Source organism: Myotis myotis, unplaced genomic scaffold (assembly GCF_014108235.1).
Source record: "Myotis myotis isolate mMyoMyo1 unplaced genomic scaffold, mMyoMyo1.p scaffold_m19_p_18, whole genome shotgun sequence".
NCBI classification, from domain to species: domain Eukaryota; kingdom Metazoa; phylum Chordata; class Mammalia; order Chiroptera; family Vespertilionidae; genus Myotis; species Myotis myotis.
This window is the reverse complement of record NW_023416322.1, coordinates 41,208,181-41,222,969: the sequence shown is the minus strand read 5'-3', so window position 1 is coordinate 41,222,969 and position 14,789 is coordinate 41,208,181. Positions and strand designations below refer to the sequence as shown.

Below are 14,789 nucleotides of genomic sequence, written 5' to 3'. Positions count from 1 at the left end.
GAGCCCTGACACCTTATTTCTCGGCAGCTGTTTGTTGTTGCCGGGAGGAACTGACAGGGAACCCATCCATATATTTATTTTTCAACATTTCAGAACTAGAAGCCTGCTTTCATGACAGTCAGATTAATTTAAAGATCTCACTTAAAAGCAAAAAGGGTGTAACCTGGGGCGTAAGCATCCCCGCCAGCTCCTTTCTGGCCATTGTAAGTGAAACGTCAATAAAGCATCCTGTGTGTCATGGCCTTCATGTCACCTATTGCCACACGTGGGTGCAAGGTGGGGTGGAGCTTCCAAAGGGTTTGGTGGAACTGTAGCTCGAAAGGCCGATGACCCTGCCATTGCTGTTTTCCTTTAAGAAGCAGCTTTATTTTTTGACATCAAGCCCACAGTTTTAGAAGAGACTACGAGCCAGCATTCTTGCAAAGCAGATGAGACGTCAATTCATACTAATTTTTGAAAACTTTATCCCAAGCCACGCGAGGCATAATCTTAACCAGTATGTCCGTGGCTGCGGTAGAACTAGCCCACGGGGCGTATAAACAACAGTCTCCCTGGCGGCGTCTCCCTCTGACGCCTCGGATCACCGAAGGCACGCCCTCTCCTTCCAGGCTCCAACGTGTATCTCCGGAGGGAGCTGATCTGCTGGGGAGACAGCGTGAAGCTGCGCTACGGGCAGAAGCCGGAGGACTGCCCGTACCTCTGGGCCCACATGAGGACGTACACGGAGATCACCGCCACGCACTTCCAGGGCGTGCGGCTGGACAACTGCCACTCCACGCCGCTCCACGTGGCCGAGGTACGGGGGCAGCTCGTCTCCGTCACAAGGAGGCCCGCACCCCCTGGCTCCCCGGATAGAGTGCGCGTGCGCGGCCGTGCGCGCCTGGACACAGCGCGGACCTGCTGGTTGCATTTGAAACGCCTGCACAGTTTGCATAATTCTTTTTTCTTTTGTTAATCCTCACCCAAGGGTATTTTCCCATTGATTTTTAGGGAGCGTGGAAGAGAGAGGGAGAGACAGAGAGAAACCTCGATGTGAGAGAGATGACACATCAGTTGTTTGCCTCCTGCACGTGCCCTGACCAGGACCTGGGCTGGGAGGAGCCTGCAACCTATTGTGCCCTTGACCGGAATCGAGCCCGGGTCGCTTTGCTCGGCAGGCCGACGCTCTATCCACTGAGCCAAACTGGCCGGGGCACAATTTGCACAATTCTAACTGCATCCTTTGACGAGTTATTATGGAATACTGAGCGATAAAATGTTTGAGTTAATAGTTTTATCCTAATTTAGGGAAACAGAAAGTCTCTAGGACCCTACTTGTTAGCTGATAGAATTTCAAGTACTTATTAACCTTTGTGCAAACGCTATGTCGGAAATTTTGGAAGCGGACTGACTGTGGGTTAGGCGGTTATCATCCGCAAGGACAGCTGTCTGCAGCGAGTCGGTCGCTCTGCTCTGCGCCACACCGGCGTGCCTCATACAGGGGCTCCATCGGTGACGGCCTAGCCACCGCCTGGAACGTAGAGGCACAAACACACACACAAGCAGGGGAAAGCCTCACAGAACTGCAGCGCAGTGGTCTACCTTTTTAACGCGACACTAACATTTCTCTTTTTTCCCTTTCGTGTCCCTATTATCTTTACAAAATCTAACCATCCTTTGAACTCTTTCATTCTCTTTTTAAAAAAATATATATGTATTTTTAATGATTTCAGAAAGACGAGGGAGAGAGAGAGACAGAGAATAAAACATCCTTGATGAGAGAGAATCAAGGATCAGCTGCCTCCTGCACGCCCCACACTGGGGATCGAGCCTGTAACCCGGGCACGTGCCCTGACGGGAAATGGAGCCGTGACCTCCTGTTCCTAGGTTGATGCTCAAGCACTGAGCGCCACCGGCCGGGCAGTTTCGTTCTCTTTATATCTCCTCTGGTTTGTTGGGTATATCGGTCTGTTTTACTTTATTTTTTCACATGTACATTAAATGTCTGGAAATGCCTCCTGCATTCCCACCGTGTCTTGCAACATGGTCTGTTCCTGTGGAGTCCGCACCCAGGCTGCCCCTCCGCTCTCCTCCCGTCTTGCTTTCTGTCTCGGTGACATTCTGACTCTGCCTTTTGCAGTACATGCTGGACGCCGCCCGGAAACTGCAGCCCAACCTGTACGTGGTGGCGGAGCTGTTCACCGGGAGCGAGGAGCTGGACAACATCTTCGTCACCAGGCTGGGCATCAGCTCCCTGATCAGAGGTGGGCTGGCTGACGCGAGTGACAAGGCCTTGTGGAGCTCTCCATGAAGGCTTAATGGCTTCCAGCACAGTGCATGTCCTTTCAAATATTCCACACAAAATTCCCAATGTAACGCAGTCTGGTTTTGTTTTTGTTTTTGTTTGTGTGTTTTTTTTAGTAAAAATTTCCACTGTGGGGAAAAATATTTTATTTTTTTAATATGTTTTTATTGATTTATCAATCAACTGCCTCCTGCACACCCCCTACTAGGGATCAAGCCCACAACCCTGGCACATGCCCTGACTGGGAATTGAATCGTGACTTCATGGTTCATGGGTCGATGGTCAACCACTGAGCCACACTGGCCGGGTGGTAAAATATTTTAAACTGAAAGACCAGGGCGATGCATCGATGACTCCTGAACAAAACCATTTTGTTGTTGTTGAAAATATACAAATCTGTTTTTCCTCTTGACTACCTAGATATACGATAGAATCCTTAGATTCTTATCTAACCAACCTCCTAATAAACAACGCATGCTCCGTTTTATCTACGTGAGCCATTTTCCCAGTTAAATTATCGAGTAGATACATTTTTGGTCACTTAAGCTAGTGGACATTTGTTTAAATGTTTAAAGAAGTTTTTTAAAAAAATATATTTTTATTGATGTCAGAGAGAGGAAGGGAGAGGGAGAGAGAGATAGAAACATCAGTGATAGAGAGAGAATCATGGACTGGCTGCCTCCTGCACGCCCCACACTGGGGATCGAGCCCGCAACCCAGGCCTGTGCGCTGACCTGGAATCGAACCTGGGACCCTTCAGTCCGCAGGCCAAGCCAGCTAGGGCTAAAGCAGCTGTATTGTTGGTAATATTCATGTGGCCTTCTTTGGAAAGTCAGGCATGATGGGAAATCTAGCCTCGGACATTAACCACGAAGACTAAAGAGCCGTCTCGCTTTGCAGAGGCCATGAGTGCGCATAACAGTCACGAGGAGGGCAGGCTGGTGTACCGCTACGGCGGCGAGCCCGTGGGCTCCTTCGTGCAGCCCTGCCTGCGGCCCCTGATGCCGGCCATCGCCCACGCCCTGTTCATGGACATCACCCACGACAACGAGTGTCCCATCGTGGTGAGCGCCCGACCTGAGTCTCGCATGTTTCGATGTTGAGTTCTCCGCTGTTTAGCGGCAGTAACGTCCACGGACTTCAAAAGAGTGTTGGGTTCATAGGTGACTGGGGGACGTGGTGCTTAGAACGTCTTGTGATTTGTTCTAAAGCAAAGTGAGGCATCTTACAGAACGCATTTCTGTAATTGTCCTTTCACTTCATGATGCTGTCAGATGGCCCTTTGCATTGGACAGAAAATTAGCTTTGGGCTGTTTGTTTGTTTTCTAGCACAGATCCGCCTACGACGCCCTCCCGAGCGCCACGATCGTCTCCATGGCGTGCTGTGCGAGCGGAAGCACCCGGGGCTATGACGAGTTGGTGCCTCACCAGGTTGGTTTATGTGCTGTCTTCAGCACACGGCCCGGCCAGTGTGGCTCCGCGGTTGAGCGTGGCTCCATGAACCAAGCGGTCACAGTTCCATTCCCAGTCAGGACACAGGCCCGGGTTGTGGGCTCGATCCCCAGTAGGGGGCGTGCAGGAGGCAACCGATCCATGATTCTCTCTCATCATTGATGTTTCTATCCTCCTCGCCCTCTCCTTTCCTCTCTCTAACATCAATAAAGACACATTTTAAATAAAATAAAATAAAATAAAATCCATGTGGCCAGCAGCTTTGAGCATTTGCCCCCAAAGCTCTCCTTGTGGCGAAAGTGTCCACACGTTCTGCCTTCACTCTGTCCAGATTTCAGTGGTGGCCGAAGAGCGGTTTTACACCAAGTGGAACCCCGGGGCGTCGCCGTCCGACGCGGGCGAAGTGAACTTCCAGAGCGGCATCCTCGCGGCCAGGCGCGCCATCAACACCCTGCACCAGGAGCTGGGGGCCGGCGGCTTCATCCAGGCACGACGCGGGCTGTCCACGTTTCTTCCCTAAGGTGCCGTGTCCGCGCGAGTCTCCCCAGCCAGAGCGCTGACCTCTCGCTCCTCCTGCGCCGCAGGTGTATGTGGACCAGGTGGACGAGGACATCGTGGCCGTGACCAGACACTCGCCCAGCAGCCATCAGTCCGTGGTGGCTGTGTGCCGGACTGCGTTCAGGAACCCCAAGACTTCCTTCTACAGCAAGGAGGTGCCCCAGATGTGCATCCCCGGTAATGCCGCCTAAACGTGTTATTGGGGTCGTAGTATGTTGCTGTATGAATCCACACTCTGTTACTCACCCTGCCGTTGTGTGTCGCATGGACTTCAACCCAGTGACTGTGCTTGTCGTGGGGAAAAAGAATTCGAGATCTTGGTAATAATTTTGTTTTGTTTTTAAGCCTCACCCAAGGATATGTTTTTCATTGAGTCTAGAGAGAGAGAGGAAAGGAGAGGGAGAGAGAGAAACATCACTCGGTTGCCTCCCATACACCCGACTGGGATCAAACCCGGGCACGTGCACTCGAACCAGCTGAGCCACATCGGCCGGGGCGTTTTTGGGTTTTTTTTGTTGTTTTTTTAATTAACTGACTTTTCATCTTTAACTTTCAATTAAGTGGTTTTTAAAACCCCTTTTGCAATTCCTCATTTCAGATGGTTTCTTACGAAAGTCTGTGAACATGTTTGCACGCTCCTAGGTAAAATTGAAGAAGTCGTTCTTGAAGCGAGAACTATTGAAAGGAACGCAAAGCCTTATAAGAAGGACGAGAAGTCCATCAACGGGATGCCCAACGTCACCGTGGAAACCAGAGAACACATCCAGGTACTGGCGCTCCCCTCCCCTCCCGTGCTTAGCGTCCTGAGCGCGTGGGAATGATTCACTGAGTGGTCATGTCTCCCTTTGTCCGAAGCTTCACGAGAGTAAGATTGTGAAACAAGCCGGCATCACCACCAAGGGGCCCCACGAGTACATCCAGGAAATCGAATTTGAGAACCTGTCCCCGGGGAGCGTCATCATATTCCGGTACGGCAGCGTTCACACCGACGGCCCTGCTTCTGTTCAAAATAGTTTGCATTAATTTTAAGTAACTTACTCTTAGAGATTCACCCGTTTTCCACTCGTGTTTTCAGAGTGAGTCTCGACCCCCACGCACAGGTGGCGGTTGGGATTCTCCGGAATCACCTAACGCAGTTCAGTCCTCACTTCAAGGCCGGAAGCCTCGTGGTCGACAACGCGGACCCCATATTGCAAGTCCCCTTTGCGTCGTGAGTATGCCCCCTGCACGGAGGTCTGCCCCTTTAACACCCGGGGACGACCACCGGCCTGACGTGGGTGCTGTAAGGGTTCCTGCATCCTTGCCACTCACAGGGGGGCCCAAGGACCAGCAGCCCCCGCATCACCGATTGCTACCTTTATCCCATGTGCCTGCTCTCGTGTGTGTGTGTGTGTGTGTGTGTGTGTGTGTGTGTGTGTGTTGGCATGTGCGCTCTCTCTATAGATACAGGCACATATATGCACACACACACACACACACGATTCTGTCTACACTCACACACACACACTCACACACAATTTTTCTGAACGACTTGAGACGAAACTACATACCCACTTCCTACCACATCATTTTTTCGAAGATGCCAACGTGGCGTTCTGTTACCTAGCGACACCATCATTCACTTCTCCATTTTGGGGGCATCTAGGCTGCCTCCAGTTGTTCCCAGTTCTGTGTGTGTGTGCACTTTCACCTTCCCATAATCCCTTCTTCTCCCCCTCCTGCTCCCTGCCCGGGGGGCCACACCCAGGGAGAGGATGGGTGTGCAGTGTCGAGCTGGGCCCCGCTGCAGCCTCACCACCGTTAGTCTGACGTGAGACATGATAATTAGACGTCTTGTATCTCCGTGTCTCCGTCTGGAACACGGGCTTATAGCAGTACCTGCCGCTTAAAACCCGGAAGGGTTAGAGAGGATCGCGCATAGAAAGCGCTTAACACTGGCCTCATTGGTCATCGGGGGCGTTTCTGGAAGTGGAGTTCTGGGTTGGAACACATCCACCTGTTTGAGGCTTTTAACGTCGCCAGGTTCCCTCCAGAACGATTATGCTCTTTAATCACGTCCGTCTGTGCACGAGCGTCCATCACCCCTCCTTCCCAATCCCGAGTGTGGGCTGTGGTGTGAAGCATTTAAGCACAGGGCCTAGCAGCAGCTCCCTGGGACGCTCCATTTCGGACTCTTGTCCGCGGTGAGAAGTGAGACCGCGGGCGGAGGTCCAGTAGCGATGACGGGGGCCTCCCCACGGAGCTCTGGGGACTTCCTGTGTCAAACACAGCACATGTCTGACACATAGTAAGTGGTCCCGAAGTGTTAGCTGTTGCTACTCAAACTGGTTAACATAAAGTACTTTATAAAGGATATGTAAAGTTGTTAGATATAAAGCAACATCTCATTTTATTTTAAATATTAAATTAAATTTTTCTTTTGTTCGTCAGCCATTTATATTTATTGGTGATATGTCATTTTACACATTCACCCTTTTCTCTGTTGTGCTCAGTTATCTTTGTTGTTTTGTAAGAACTTTTATCATCAGAGATATTAACTTTTTAAAAATATGTATGTATATATTTTTATTGATCTCAGAGAGGAAGGAAGGAGAGAGAGATAGAAACATCAGTGATGAGAGAGAATCATTGATCGGCTGCCTCTTGCACGTCCCGTAATGGGGATCGAGCCTGCAACCTGGGCCTGTGCCCTGACCCGGGAATCAACCGTGACCTCCTGGTTCATAGGTCAGTGCTCAACCACTGAGCCACACCAGCTGGGCAGGGATATTAACGCTTAATTCAAACTCCTCTTAGCAAAGTAGTTGCACTCTGAAAAAAAATCGCGTGGTGCAGCAGCTTTGTGTTCCTATGGAATGCTCACAGAACGGACGCTCCTCCTCAACCTGCTCAGCTCACCGGGGGCGCCCCTTCCCCCCCCCCCCCCCCCCCCCGCTCCCCCAGGACTCTGCAGTGTGATGCGTCTGCAGCCTCCCCTTCTGCAGGGAGCTCCCTGGCCGCCTGTTGGGAAATAGGCCAGAACGGAGTTGGTGCTGACTCTGCCCAGGGATTTGGCCGGCAGCCTGCAGAGGGAGTCGTCCCAGCTGGGGGTGCTGGTTGAGACAGGACTAGAGGAGGAAGAAGGAAGTCCGGGCAACAGGGCGTGTGTTCCCATAAAATTCAAGAGGATGTGTATTCAGTTTTGGACAGGGAAGTTACCCGAGCACCTGGAAGCACAGGGAAGTGGGGGTCGGGGTACTGAGCTGTGGTCAGTTATAGAGCCTCCCTGCTGACCGAGCGAGCGAGGGAGGGACATCAGGCCACGATAGGCCCTTCCCTCTGACCATCACCGACAAGCATCTAATCCAAGGAGAGCCCTGGTGTCAAAGTGGCCGGGCCGACAGGCAGGGCGGCCTTTGGGAGAATGCCAGAGGCAGAGCCGGGACCTTGGTGACCCCTTTTCTGGTCCTTTGATAAGCATCTTGAGTTTCAGGAATTGGGGTAAAATGCTCTTGAAAATACAAAGGAGGGATATCTTCAAAATACAGGAAAATACAAAGGCGGGGAGACTTCGCCCAAACCAGAAAGATTAAGAAAACCAATTTGTGCCCTAGCCAGTTTGGCTCAGTGGCTAGAGCCTCGGCCTGCGGACTGAAAAACCCCAGGTTTGATTCCGGTCAGGGCACAAGCCCGGGTTGTGGGCTCGATCCCCAGCAGGGGGCCGGCAAGAGGCAGCCGACCCATGATTCTCTCTCATCATGGATGTTTCCATCTCTCCCTCTCCCTCTCTGAAATCAATAAAAATGTATTTTTTAAAAAATTAAGAAAACAAATTTGCAAGTTAAAGAACTTAGGGGTCAGGAGATGTTCCCAGGGTGCTTGTAACCAGCACCGTGAGGCCTGTGCTTCGCTCCCTGGGGTGGGAGCAGCGTTCCTCCCGCCGGACGTGCTGGCATGCTCCCCCTTTCACTGCTGTTGGGCATGTGGGCTCTGAGGCCTGTGGTAAGGATGAGTTGCTCACACCCGCATCGCTGAGACATCCTGTGGTCGTGGCGCAGGGTTTCCTCCTGCGTGTTAATGGGCGGCAAGTGGCCGTCCGTCCGTCCGTCCATCTCACCCGCTCTCTGTGTCGCTCAGCATCGCCTCCCGGTTGACCCTGGCCGAGCTGAACCAGGTGCTGTACCGCTGCGAGGCCGAGGAGCGCGAGGACGGCGGCGGGTGCTACGACGTCCCCCGCTGGTCGCCTCTCAAGTACGCGGGCCTTCAAGGTGAGCAGGGCGAGGGGCTTCAGCGTGGGGGGTGTTTTTTCAAGCGTCAGACGGTGTCTTTTTGATAAAAGTAAGAGTGTGGGCTGGGAGTCGGGCCGCCTGGGTTCAGGTGGTGCTCGGCTGCCCGCTCCTTCCTTGGCCTCTGCCAGGACGCTGCTCTGCCCCCTGCCCACCTCTAGAAAGTGTCCATCCTATTGTCCGGCATGAAGGCTTTTTTGAGGATGAAATGAGGTACGTCATTGAACTAGCAGAGTATGCTGTGGACTGCCCCCCGGGGGTGCGCAGTGGTTGAGCATCGACCCATGAACCAAGAGGTCACCAGTTTGATTCCTGGTGTGGGAGTTGCAGGAGGCAGCCGATCGATGTCCCTCTCTCATCGATGTTTCTTTTGTTTTTTGTTTATTTTTTTAATTCTTTATCTCATCGATGTTTCTATCTCTCTCTTCCTCTCTCTCTCAAATCAATTAGAAAACATATTTAAAAAAAAGAAAAGTCGCCCCTCTATGACAAAAATGTGCTGCGTATGCTTAGGACTTCTATTTCTCGTTAGGAGTTATTTAAAGATGTGCCCATATACCTCACTTAGACACTTGGTTTAGTTCCAAGTTCCTCTGTTCTGAATCAACATTGTTTCCAAAGTAGCTTTAGTCATATCACCATCGATGCTCTTGCTCTCGGAAACCAGCTCTCTGAGTCTTCCCTGAGTATGAATGAATCTACCGCCTGTCAACACAGACACACACAGACATCCGTTCCCTCCCCATGATGCCACGGGGCAGAGAGAGCATGCCAGCGGGGACACCGTCTGCCTCCCCAGAGGGTTAGCCACGAGCATGGTGGAGCCACGGCCTCTGCCAACGACATAACCTGACCTTCCTGTGACTTTGCAGGATTGATGTCCGTATTGGCAGAGATAAGACCAAAGAACGACTTGGGGCACCCCTTCTGTGACAACTTGAGAGCTGGAGACTGGATGATTGACTACGTCAGTAGCCGGCTCATTTCCCGACCGGGAGCTGTGGCCGAGGTAAGCACAGCCGTATTGTAGTCCAGATGGACAAGGGCACAGTAAGATCTGTGTTACCCGTTATACATATAATATTTACATAATGAGCAAGGGCACAGTAAGAACTGTGTTACCATGTTATATGTAATATATATATATATATATATATATATATATATATATATATATATATATATTATCTACACATACACACATACTAGAGGCCCGGTGCACAAATTTGTGCATGGGTGGGATCCTTAGGCCTGGCTGGTGATCAGGGCCAAGCCAATCAGGGCCTGCTGGCCAGGGGAGGGATGGGGCGCAGGAGGTTGGCCACTGGCCCTGAGGAGGGAGCTGGCCCTCGGCCCCCCTGGGAAAGGGGCTGTGTTCGCTGCCACCCGCTTCTGGTTCCCTGTCCCAGCCTGGGGCCCAAAGGCCCTGGTGGGGTCGGGAAAGGAGGCGATGGTTGCCGGGCCAGGCATGGGAGGAACAGACACTGACGCCACCGGCCGGCCATGGGAGGTTGGCTGTGGGAGGGCACTGATCACCAGGGGGCAGCTCCTGCATTGAGCATCTGCCCCCCAGTGGTCAGTGCACGTCATAGCAACTGGCCAACCGTTCATTCGGTTGTTCAGTTGTAATGGTTGCTTAGGCTTTTATATATATATATAGATGGCTAATATGCAAAGTGTCCCCATGGGAGTTCGACCAGGAGACCGATCGCTATGACGTGTGCTGACCACCAGGGATTGGCGTGGAGCGAAGGAAGGCCCCGGCTGGCAGCCGGAAGGCCCCGATCATCCCTGATCGTGAGTGGCCCTACCTGTGCACGAATTTTGTGCACCAGGCCTCTAGTATTTACATAATGAACAAGGGCACAGTAAGATGTGTTACCATGTCATATGCATAATATTTACATGGCTTGCTACCCTGAAACATTTTCCCATCATCTCTCAGTTCTAATAAATGGGTACCTGGTTGGTAGATAACTAGTCAGTAGAGTTGCAGGTTTGGATTTGCCTTTTCATCCACAGCCGGCCTGCAGACACGCCCCGTGCGCTTTTTGCATCATGTCCCCCGCAGGTGGGTAAGTGGCTGCAGGCCATGTTCTTCTACCTGAAGCAGATCCCGCGCTACCTGATCCCGTGCTACTTTGACGCCATACTGATTGGCACCTACACCACTCTCCTGGACACAGCCTGGAAGCAGATGTCCAGGTACCCCAAGCCTGGGAATAGGCGTGCTTGTGCAGAAGCCCTGTGCGGTCTGTTTATACGTGCTCTGAGAAGACCAGGTAGAGAGCACAGACGCAGAGAGCCGAGAGCCTTTGTAAGTGGGTCGTAACAGTATTAGCCTCCTGTCATTTGGAGCATACAAAAGCTTAGATAGTAAAATCTGTTCTGCCCGGCCGGTGTGGCTCAGTGGTTGAGCGTCGACCTATGAACCAAGAGGTCACTGGTTTGACTCCTGGTCAGGGCACAGGCCTGGGTTGTGTGCTCGATCCCCAGTAGGGGGTGTGCAGGAGGCAGCCAATCAATGATTCTCTCTCATCATTGAAGTTTCTCTCTCTCTCCCTCTCCCTTCCTCTCTGAACTCAATAAAAATAGATATTTTAAAAAATAAGTAAATAATGAAATGTTTGTGTTTCTACAAACAATACTTTCAGCCCCGCCACTTCCTTGCAGCTTCGTCCAGAATGGTTCTACCTTCGTGAAACACCTCTCGCTGGGCTCGGTGCAGATGTGCGGGGTGGGGAGGTTCCCCTGCCTGCCCCGGCTCTCCCCGGCCCTGCCCGACGTGCCCTACAGGCTGAACGAGGCTACACGAGAGCGGGAGCAGTGCTGTGTGTCTCTGGCAGCAGGTGAGGCGTGCGTACGAGGTGGGATGTGTACGTCAGAATAACTCAGAGAGGAAAAGCTATGGAAGAGGTTGTTACTTTTATTTTTTAAAATTTATCTTTATTGTTAAGAGTGGAAATAAAAAACACTCATGACGTTAGCCAAGATTTTATGTGGCTGCTTAGCAAGATTTCACTGAGGGTCACTAGAGAACATTAAAACCGCGCTTCCCATGTGATTGTTACTGTGCCGCGGGCATTTACAGTTACGTGCGTTTTTTATTGTGGCTGGTTAATCCTTTTCTCCTGCATGTTTCTGTAATTTTCAACTCTTGCCACTTTGTATTTTTTATGAAATATGTTTTACTACCTTTATTCCATCATATTCTACTTCTTCCCCAATTTTTAAAAATTAACCCAACCTTATAATGACCAAGAAATCATGAAAAGGCGCTCTACAGGCTGCAAAACACAAAGCGTCCGTTAAATAAGTTGTTATTATGTGTCTGGCTGCCGTCAAGCACTTTAACTGTGTTGTTATTGGCATTCTTTCCTGCAAGGGGCATTGAAACCTGAGCCAGCTACAATGGCCTATCTCTCGATGAACTTCGGTAAACGAGACAGTGGGGTTTCCATTAGCTTGCATCTTATTTTCTACTAGAAGCCCGGTCCATGAAATTCTTGCACGGGTAGGGTCCCTAGGCCTGGCCTGCGATCAGGGCCGATCGGGGCCTTCCGGCTGCCAGCCAGGGCCTCCCTTCCCCAGGCTGCTGGCTGCTGGCCAGAGCCTTCCTTTGTTCCACACTGCCCCCTGGTTGTCAGTGCACGTCATAGCAAGCGATTGAACTCCCGGTCTCTGGGTCGAACTCCCGAGGGGACAATTTGCATATTAGGCTTTTAGATAGATAGATAGATAGAGGAGAGACTTCTGGCTTCAACAAGCAGGAAGACAGACAGACAAGATAATGTGGATTAACATATGACTTTGCTGTGTTTTTGGTTAGGCTTGCCTCACTTTTCTTCTGGAATCTTCCGCTGCTGGGGCCGGGACACTTTCATCGCGCTGAGAGGTCTCCTGCTGCTCACGGGGCGCTACCTGGAGGCCAGGTAGGTGTGCCTAGAAAAGGCGCAGGTCGCTGTCTGAACGCTCCTCTCCTGCTCTTTGGACTTGCCTTCTCATGCGTCTGCTCTCAGCATTCGTGTTTTATTTTCATTTTCCACGTGTTCAGGTTTACACGTTCATAGGGTTTAAAGTCGTGCACATCCGTGACGTTAGTGCCTCACCGTGCAGACCCGGCTGTTGTCAGATCTGCTCCTTTGTCTCCATTCATGCACTGAGCACACCTCAGTCCATTTATGTTCTTTCACCTCTGAACGCCGTCCTGTGGCCACAGCCAGCTGTGAGGTGGGGGGACGTAAAGGAAAGCCATTTGGGGGGACGCCTGGACACATGCCCATGGACAGAGGTCTCTGTGTTCAACTTTCAAGCGTAGGGATGGCTCTGCATGGGGAAGATCGCTTGCATGCTAAGCTCTTTCTTAAAAGAATATTTTTATTGATCTTGAGAGAGAGAGGAAGGGAGAGGGAGAGAGGGATAGAAACATCAATGATGAGAGAGAAACATCATCGGTCAGCTGCCTTCTGCACGCCCCCTACTGGGGATCAGGCCACAACCCGGGCCTGTGCCCTGCCCGGGAACTGAACCATGACCTCCTGGTGCAGGGTCACCGCCCGGCCACGGAGCCGCACCGGCCGGGTTCAGCTCTTACTCATGGGAAGCGCCACTGTCCACACTAACACCTTTTCACTGTGGAAGATACGAAGTTTCCTATTGTGCTGTGATAAGAGATGGGCATTAAATTGGGATACAGAATTTTACATTTCTAAGTGGTTTAGCCAAACGCCCGGAGGCCTAGACGTGGTACATGACTTTCCGAGGCATTTACCGGTGGTAACTCTACCATTGAAACCTGCCTCCTTATCTCTTAGTTTCCTGCTCTTTTTAGAATGCCATGCCACCCACCGCCCCTTTAAAGGTAAAGTATCTCAAAAAACAAACAAAAAACCCCAAAAAAACAAAAATAAATAAATAAAAATAAAGTATCTCTTCCCAGTTTTTGAAAATTAATCATGTTCTTTAAGGTCAGCTTTTACCCATTTATTTTCTTACATGTTTGCTTTGCTCTTCATATCAGCTCTTTAAAAGAATAGAGTGCAGCCCGGCCAGTGCGGCTCAGTGGTTGAACATCAACTTGGGAACCAGGAGGTCACTGGTTCGATTCCCGGTCAGGGCACAGGCCCGGGTTGTCAGTTTGATCCCCAGTAGGGGGCGTGCAGAAGGCAGCCGGTCAATGATTCTCTCTCATCACTGATGTTTCTATCTCTCTCTCCCTCTCCCTTCCTCTCTGAAATCAACACACATATATTTTTTAAATAATAGAGAGCGTGTTATGTTTGAAATACCAGGGATTTCAAAAGGAGACTCTATAGCTCAAAAATCTCCCAGCCGCATCCCTGACTCTATAGGTGAGAGCCTGTCCCAGGGCGGGTCAGCCACACAGATGGTCAGCGACAGGCCAGGGCTGCACACGGGCTTCTGACCTCTAACCCAGTGCTCCTTGTCTGCCCTGACCACTTCCTCCGTGAAAACACCAAGAACTAGGGCAGGAGAGAAGGCGCACCCCATGACCGGCACCCCGAGGGCCGTTCTTGTTGGGTTCCTCCCGTGGGGGTTGGTGGCCCTTTTCCAGTGAGCCCCGTGCCTCTGCTGTTGCAGGAACATCATCCTGGCCTTCGCTGGCACCCTGCGGCACGGGCTCATCCCCAACCTGCTGGGCGAAGGCACGTGCGCCAGGTACAACTGCCGGGACGCCGTGTGGTGGTGGCTGCAGTGCGTGCAGGACTACTGCCGCCTGGTGCCCGGCGGCCTGGACCTCCTCCGCTGCCCCGTGGCCCGGCTCTACCCCACCGACGACTCTGCGCCTTTGCCGGCCGGCACAGTGGTAAAGCCCGTCTCCCGCCCTCACTTCTTTTCCCGAAAAATGACTCGGCTTCTCATACAAAATCAGACGCCGTTAGGGATCCTTCAGATAGCACTGGTTACCTGGCACCTGCGGGCCAGGAGGGAGAGCGGCGCTGAGACCCGCTGCCCGAAGTGGGGCCTGGGAGGTGCAGGGGCAGAGATGCCCGAGTGGGTGGGCGCCAGGGGAGACGCTAGGAAGTATCTAGCATGTCGCTGTGGCTGAACCTGCCCAGGTGGGTGGGACTTCAGCAGGAATGCGGACGTGGTGGGAAGACCTCAGAGAGAATGCGGTCACGGAGCTCCATGGAGCGAAGCCAGGTCAGGGTGTTCCACGCAGCCCTGTGTGGTGTTTTGTGGGGGGCCCCGAGGGTCGTTAGAGCCTG

General features: G+C 51.8%; 1 protein-coding gene across 2 annotated transcripts in view; it reads left to right on the top strand.

Annotated features, from left to right (window-relative positions):
• The window catches only part of AGL (amylo-alpha-1, 6-glucosidase, 4-alpha-glucanotransferase), a 41,763-nt gene that overhangs the window by 16,230 nt on the left and 10,744 nt on the right, over positions 1-14,789 (top strand). For both annotated transcript variants that reach the window (XM_036343225.1, XM_036343226.1), the window contains exons 12-26: positions 609-796; positions 2,120-2,243; positions 3,185-3,348; positions 3,614-3,715; positions 4,068-4,223; positions 4,321-4,471; positions 4,937-5,061; positions 5,150-5,262; positions 5,370-5,504; positions 8,411-8,541; positions 9,432-9,568; positions 10,631-10,764; positions 11,233-11,408; positions 12,389-12,491; positions 14,161-14,386. In XM_036343225.1, the coding sequence (XP_036199118.1) occupies positions 609-796; positions 2,120-2,243; positions 3,185-3,348; positions 3,614-3,715; positions 4,068-4,223; positions 4,321-4,471; positions 4,937-5,061; positions 5,150-5,262; positions 5,370-5,504; positions 8,411-8,541; positions 9,432-9,568; positions 10,631-10,764; positions 11,233-11,408; positions 12,389-12,491; positions 14,161-14,386 (2,165 nt within the window). The remainder of the gene's footprint in view (positions 1-608; positions 797-2,119; positions 2,244-3,184; positions 3,349-3,613; positions 3,716-4,067; positions 4,224-4,320; positions 4,472-4,936; positions 5,062-5,149; positions 5,263-5,369; positions 5,505-8,410; positions 8,542-9,431; positions 9,569-10,630; positions 10,765-11,232; positions 11,409-12,388; positions 12,492-14,160; positions 14,387-14,789) is intronic.